Source organism: Mytilus californianus, unplaced genomic scaffold (genome assembly GCF_021869535.1).
Source record: "Mytilus californianus isolate M0D057914Y unplaced genomic scaffold, xbMytCali1.0.p SCAF_2, whole genome shotgun sequence".
NCBI classification, from domain to species: domain Eukaryota; kingdom Metazoa; phylum Mollusca; class Bivalvia; order Mytilida; family Mytilidae; genus Mytilus; species Mytilus californianus.
In genome coordinates, this window is record NW_026262668.1 from 74919909 (window position 1) to 74927513 (window position 7605).

General features: G+C 31.5%; 1 protein-coding gene across 1 annotated transcript; it reads left to right on the forward strand.

Moving 5' to 3' along the window:
- Window positions 1-582: 582 nt before the first annotated feature.
- Window positions 583-7281, forward strand: LOC127728803 (uncharacterized). Its single transcript, XM_052236415.1, has 7 exons — window positions 583-730; window positions 1326-1420; window positions 1984-2124; window positions 3099-3209; window positions 4681-4879; window positions 5708-5825; window positions 7037-7281. Exons 2-7 carry the CDS (start codon window positions 1361-1363, stop codon window positions 7197-7199), a joined length of 792 nt encoding a protein of 263 aa, XP_052092375.1. The 5' UTR covers window positions 583-730; window positions 1326-1360; the 3' UTR covers window positions 7200-7281.
- Window positions 7282-7605: the final 324 nt, after the last annotated feature.

The following is a 7605-nucleotide window of genomic DNA, read 5'->3' on the forward strand; positions in this document are numbered from 1 at the left end:
TGCAACATTAAGTCAGTTCAAACTAAATCAAAACCAAAGGTCATTCAACATAAGATTACAGATAGTGTTTGATTTATGATAATAAAGATTTCAGTTAAGTTACTTAATAGTTATAGTAAATACTTATTAGTAGTTTGTACTGAAAATAAGCGTTTTTCAAAATAAAAGTTTATTCAAGATAAACAGTTTAAATCTTTTAATTAAAAAAACATTTTTAAAACGATATACTAGTTTTAGAATAAAACACTAAAAACATTGCAATTAAACAAAACATTAAATGTTCTTCAAGTTCTGATGTAGTTCTTTGTAAATCAGACCTCAAATTTTCAACTGGAAATTTATTTTGTAAATGTATCATTTCATGCAGGCCTTATGAAAACATTACAGGCGTATTACAATTTTAAAATGAGCTTAAACTGGGACAAAATATTGTCAATCATAGGATTTCTTCGAAAAAGTAATGCAAAGTGATGATGTGTATACTTAAAACAATACTTATGATGTTATTACTTTAAACCGCCCCCAAAATGTTCACACGGGAAATACCATTTCGGTCTTTCTCCGAACCCGTTTATTATCAACATTCTCTGAACACTTTGATCAGAGAACTGTTCATTTCGACACTATTTCGAGGAAAAATCTAGCGACCACGTGTGTGGGATATCTGTACAGCTGTATAAATACAGTTGCAGGCCCAAACTTGGTAGACGAAAATCGACAATTCTTTAAGGTGAGTGACAAAAATTATATCATTGAATTGTTTTCTTCGATCCTTTAGTAAAGCAAGGGGTGTATAAAATTAATAAATGGAAAACGCTATTTCTGATATTTAAGCATGGATTACGACTTTACAAAAAAGAAAATATGCAAACTTAAACCGATCCTTTAGGATGAGTAGACATAACATAAAATAGAAATTGAAATATAGTGTATCATTTTTTTTTAATTCAAAATAAGTAAAACAAGTTCATTTCTAGGCTGAGGTTAATTTAGAGATAGACGCATTGTATAGACATTTGTCTATTGTTGACGACGTTCTGGTGACTATATATGTCTGTTTTGTTGTTATATCGTTCGGTAGCTGTCTAGTTTGAGTTCGCACGAAACGTGTTATCAAAAAGATTGAGACGTCAAATACATAAATCGTTTGTAAACAAGGCAACTAAATTGTTCTTAAAAGAACAGTTAAAGTCCTCTTAGCCTAGCTTTGACAGAGGAAATTACAATCTTAATTTTAGTGTAATTACAAAATGTATTTAAGCCGTAAGATGCGACAATATTTTTACACGCTGTATTTCATTGACCATTCTGTTGATTTTTTTCAGAGTATCTTTAGGTAAAGATTGAACTGAACATAACAATGTTCAGAATGAAGATATGTGTGATGTTGTTAGTGTCATTTGTTACAGCATTTGATTTGGTATGTACTTTGAATACTATAACACATTTCTACAAATTTATTCAACAGTAATAATACTAATGCGTATTTCATAATGAGGTATTTTCTAGCTCGTCTGACCAAACCTTTTGAACCCTCTTTGCAAGTAGGTAGCATTTGTCATCGTCTGTAGCATATATTAATTAATTTTGAAAATCCGAAATCAGTACAAATAATCCTTTAAGGAACTTATGTTTAACTAATGTCTAAATGTTTTTGTCAGTCAATAAATATGACAGTTTGAATTCAAATAGAATCTGTAAAATTATCTACAATACTTCGAAATTTTGTTGGTGTTTCAATTGCGTTTTACGACACCTCTTTTTATTCCTAGGACAAATGACATTGGCTTCTGGTTATGATCCAGTTCAACTCTTTTGAGATTAAGATTTTAACCATAAAAATTCTGCTTTGTTAAGAAATTTTATTTTATCCTTTACATCTCAACGAAAATAATCAAAATGTAAAATTCAATGATATACGACCAAATAACATATCTTATATTGAGACGACATTTTATATTTTAATTTGATTTTTATTTGCAGAAATTTGATTACCGGATTAGTGAAGGGAAGGCCAGATTTGTTGAAAATGTAGAAACTAATCTAGGAAAGAATATAGTTAAAATTCATACTCCAAAACACAACGATGTTCTCGAATCATACCTTATGCAAGATTTCCAAAAGGTTTGTAATAAAAAAAGGTAACACATATCATCGAACAATAAATATGAAAACACGCGAACTTGAAAATCTGAAGAATAACATTAAATTGGTAGGATGAAATAAGATGTCCGAAATATCACTGTTATTTAACCATTAATCTCCAATGATCAGCTTAATAAACCAGATGATTACCACTGTTTTGAACCATCTTGAGACACATTTGTGACTTTAAACATCTCCATTTGATATGGCGGCTAGTTAATATCTTATTTATACAACTGGTTCAGTGCTATTGATATTTGAAATAAATTCAATTTATATCCTGTCCTGACATCTCAATTATGTTTTTTTAAAGGCACATTCATCGCGACAAGTTGACGTACGATTAATGTTTACGTTTTTAGTAGGCTTGTAGATGCCAAATGAAATAACTGATTGCAAAATATGCGTACATGTATCAAGTTAGGTTAGATCGTAGAACGACTCTATATCTAGTTATATATGTCAAAATGCTACCCGTATCTGTATACATCCCACCTGCCGGACTATGTGACAATACTTAGGACAGTTAGGGCTGTTAAAAATGGAGATAACTTATCATAAGATATCACATAAAAGCATACCACTCCATATTTAATGGAAGTTCATAGCAGTATCTTCGTTCTCTGAAAATTGCCTCAACGTCCGCAACTATGCAAAAAATATTGAACATCTCCGATTTCAAAATTGTTCCCGAAAAATATATTTTTAAACTATATTGATTTTTTAAGTAAACGTTGTTACCCCGAACTGAATGACAAATATCTAAAATCAGATCGAACAGATTAGGATTGACCGTGATAAATGAGTCTGAAAAAAGTTTGAAATATTCATGAGGATTAAAGGGTTTTAACTTTAAATATCTCAAATGTAATCAGATGAGAACATGGAAAATGACCGTTGTATTTCCTAATATATTAAATTAAAAGAAATCTAAATTTATGTTTTATTTATAGGGTAAGCAAATAAGATGTCTTCCATTTTTACGTCAATGTAGACTGAGGGATATTGATAGAAAGACTTCCTCCGATGCTGGCAAAGTTACAGAGTCATTTGTACACAGCTGGGTATGCATTACACTCATGTCAATATTGATATTATGAATATTATCAAAAAGGACAAAGAAAACAAGGGGGCAATAAAAATCTATTATGCAAAGATATACAGACAACACCATAGCCAATAGAAAAAAAAAACACAAACAAGCAAAAGTCCACACAACATTGCACAGAAATAAACATTTCCCATTACAAACCCAAACAAAACCGGAATTGGGTTCCGAGTTGCTCCAGACGGGTAAGCTGTTCCTGTTCTAAATCAAAATAAGAAGACATATATTAAACAAATGTTAATAAAGAATTAGAAGCTTCTAATTGATAAACAATCAACTACTAGCTGCAAAGTATAAATTACAAAGTATACTGATTCAACAAGGAGATTGATATGATCAATGACCGAACTCTTGATTGTTCCGAAACACAAATGTATCGAGTAACGTATTTTCATATGGTGTTGGATGTTAAGACAATTTCATTACAATGATAAAAGAAAGCAATAGGAATATCAGAATACATCAGATCTGTTTTTGCTTTAAATAATGAATAGCAACACAAACAAAAAGAGTATTTAACTCCTAGTTATGTCCCGCGTACTATAGTAGAGGGGCATTATGTTTCCCAGTTTGTGCTTCTGTCCGTCCGTCCAGTAGCAGGTTAACATTTTAGTTCAGGGTAGTTTGTGGTCACATTTACTCGAAACCTAGTTTACTAGTTCATTATTAGGTGAACTGTTCAATATTTATGCCAAATATGAGGTTTTGAGCAAAATCTGACAGTTCACTGAAAGATTGAAGTGTGATGGTGCTAGTGAACATGGTGTCTTATGGATACATTTTCTAGTAAATACTATATTCAAGAGCTTCCTAACAGAATTCGCCTGATATATGGTTGATTCTTACAATGAAGTATGTGAACCAAGGGTTCTTAATGGTAAAGCTAAATTGATATCTTCGAAAGTCATAACTTGGTAGAGCGTTGCGAAAATTTCATGCCACCGATATTACTCCGGATTTGTCACGCATTTTGTCACAATCCCGTCCTCCCTTCTAGTTTATGACCTTGAATTTGAATTATCACATTAATTGAACTGACCATCATTAACACGAAGGGTGACACTAGTAGAACAATAACTGCTTATCCTTATGACATACGAATTCACGCCCAAATTTTGTCTTTACAAGGTTCATATTCCTTTCTTTCGCTTAAGTGTTCTGCGTTTTTATGGCATGTTATCTTCCTATGTCTGTGTTTCTTCGACTTGAAATTATCTTGTGTATCCTTTGTCATGAAAACAAGCAGAATTGTCGTTTGAAATTCATGTTTTGGCCACATTGATATATAATAAATGTTTTTCAGTAGGACCACAAAACCTCATAATTCCAAACTGTACTGGGTTTTTTTATTCAGCTGATATACTTATTTTTTTTAACGAATTTCAATCAATCATTCATGTTCAGTGATAAAGAGTTTTTCGTTTCAGAACGAAGGTACAAACAGTATAACAAGCACCAATGCAACAGTGATAAAGGAGATGTATTATATTGATGGCGAAGAAGTAGTTAGCACTGTTTCACTTGGGGAGGACTTGAGGACATTTTATGAAGGCTTTGAATACCCTCTTTACATTGAAAAGAACATACCCAATGACGCTGTAGTACTCAATATAACCAGGTCTTCTGGTATGTTTATTTCGAAATCTAACTGATAAAATTTCATTGGCACATCATTATAGTGACATAAGTATTGGAGGTTAATGCAATCTTTCTTAATTACTTTTGATAATATGTTAAACTATAGAATATTATATAATGCAACCTCATATATCCTTGAAACAATATGTGTAAGTTATCGTGCTATCCTTCTTTTTTTTTGTATCTCTGATCGTGGCCCACGTGTAAATCTAATTACAATGAATCAGTGATTGTCGTGTGTTGCTTTTATATCATGTTTTTTTTTGTTTTTTTTTGGGTTTTTTTTGCATAAAGTCAGTTTTCCTGTTTGGATGGTTTTACATTTTTCATTTCTGGGTCTTTTATAGCTTACTATGGGTTTTGCTCATCGTTGAAAAGGTATAACAAAAATACCGAACTCTAGGTGTAATTCATAAAAGGAAAGTCCACAACAATTGACAAAATCAAACGTTATTTAAACGTTGCACATTGTTTAAGGCCATACAGTGATCTATAATTGTTAACTTCTGTGTCATTTGGTTTATAGTGGAGAGTTGTCTCATTGGCAATCATACCACATCTTCTTATTTCTATACTCCACGACGAAAGACAGTGTCACACTTGACTTAACTTTTTCCTAACGTTTTGTCATTTTCTCAACTCTGTATCCTATCAAATTGAATTTAGACCAGTCTTAACATTTATACTGCTATTGATTAATAAAAAATAAAATATTTACTCACAACCATGTGGACATAAGATTCACCATCAGTAATTAAAAATGTATAGCAAATGTCAATGTTATAATCAGTTTGCAAATGCCTGTTATGATTTCAGGAAGACGGTTTAAAAGGACAATCACCCCACTGTCAAGTTGTGACAACGGAGAAGCACCCAAAATAGTTTATGGCATGGATACCGGGAGATCATGCAACTATCTTAAGATATGTGGAGAGTAAGTATTCTTTTCAAAATTTTGTTGCACAAAATGTGAAAAGGGATGCAATTCTACACCTCCGCACCGCATTCATTAATGGTACATCATATCCCTTTCTTTCATTTTCAACATCTTCTATAAATGTTTTGTTGTGTTATTTAAGCATACAACTGACATTTATTGCATAGTTTAAATAGACGAAACACGCGTATGGTAAATGGCATACACAATTATAACCCGATATCGTTGATGAGTAAACAGCCTGTGTCGATTCCTCTGTTTGACAGTGAACTTTTCGGACTTTAGGTTATCAAAGTTTCTGTAGGCAGCAATCCTGTGAAATATCATTGTTACGTCATTTTATGCAAATCTATGTAACTTTTGAGTTTATAAAACCTTAAAAATTTTAAAAAGTAAAATAATCATATATGTTGTGTTTGATCACAGTAGTACCATGTTTTTTCTCTTCGTTTATAAAATTTTATAAAATTACAAATTCAAGGTAGAGTGCGGTTTGAAGTGAAAAAAAAAAAAACTATCCACAGGATGAAAAAGTCAAAACATATGATATAAGCATCATGTATCAAAATAAACCTAAAATATTGTTTTTAAATGGTAGCATGTTAAACTGAAGTATATACAGTCTGGAATTTATTTTAAAACGTAAAAGAAAATATTACAGAAGCTAGCCATTAACTGATGAAACTGCCTTTCCATATCCGGATAATGAAATTCAAAGTGAAACGTGTATGCTTACTTCGAAAAGCTGTCTCGAGCAAAACACCTCTGTTCATTTTTATATTCTACGCAACATAGCATGATAATGAAATACTCTCGTATACGATTACTGAAAAGGTCTATAGACCAATTTTGTTGAATACATGTAATCCATTCTTTAACAATTTCATCTCTACCAATTCAAAAGTCCCGTGATTAACGCTTTTCATTCAGCAAGATTTGATCTTTCATTGTTTTGTTAGAAATGTATTTTCACGTAGACAAGTTGCATAACTAACACTAATAATTTCTCCTTTTTCATTTTTATCACAAAAAAATAATCATTCTTTGTAATCCTTTATGCTTACAAATGTTGCGATTTTATTATCATAATTTACTTGATTGTATATCTGAATAAATGAGATCTGTCATATTTGTTTTGACAGAAAAAAAAACATAATGCTAATTTAGATTGTGAATATATCATTAATCATCTGAATTTCTGTTTTTAGTATTGTAAGAAATGTAAACGATAGGATGGTACTCTCAAATTGTGGAAATCTACACATTACATCTCCGCTAGCATATATGTGTTTATGCTGCCCCGGGGTCACAGTCATCAATCCATCCGGACCCCAGTGTCAATGTTCAAAAATGGGACAGGCAAGCCATTAGAAAATCTATGATAAATGTGTACTGTAAGCTTGATAAGGTGTATCACCTGAATAGAAAATAAACTATTTGAAGCTTTTAACAAGTTCTTTTTGTTTGTTTTTTTTTCATATTGTTATTTCTGTTAAAAGCAACCAAAAAAATAAATAAAATACTGGATTCGGGAAATTAAAACTGAGATAGATTGATTGTTTGCTAAAGGTATCATGTCAAATAGTTCATACATATCAAGAGTCAGAACAGAACAACAAGTAATGCAATTCGAAGGTTAAACACGGTAGGTGAATTTGCTGCCTCTGGGTTACGGTCGTAAATCTAAGTTGAAAACATTGCACTTGTACACAGATAGAAAAATCAACCATTAAAGACTTAATGGAGACGACTTGAGGCGAAAAGACAGCGAAAAATA

Bases quoted from the DNA above. Each gene is read 5' to 3' on its own strand.
- LOC127728803 (XM_052236415.1), top strand. From the start codon at position 1,361: ATGTTCAGAATGAAGATATGTGTGATGTTGTTAGTGTCATTTGTTACA. The intron at 1,421-1,983 runs GTATGTACTTTG...TTTTATTTGCAG, and splicing joins TTGTTACAGCATTTGATTTG to AAATTTGATTACCGGATTAG. The intron at 4,880-5,707 runs GTATGTTTATTT...TTATGATTTCAG, and splicing joins CAATATAACCAGGTCTTCTG to GAAGACGGTTTAAAAGGACA.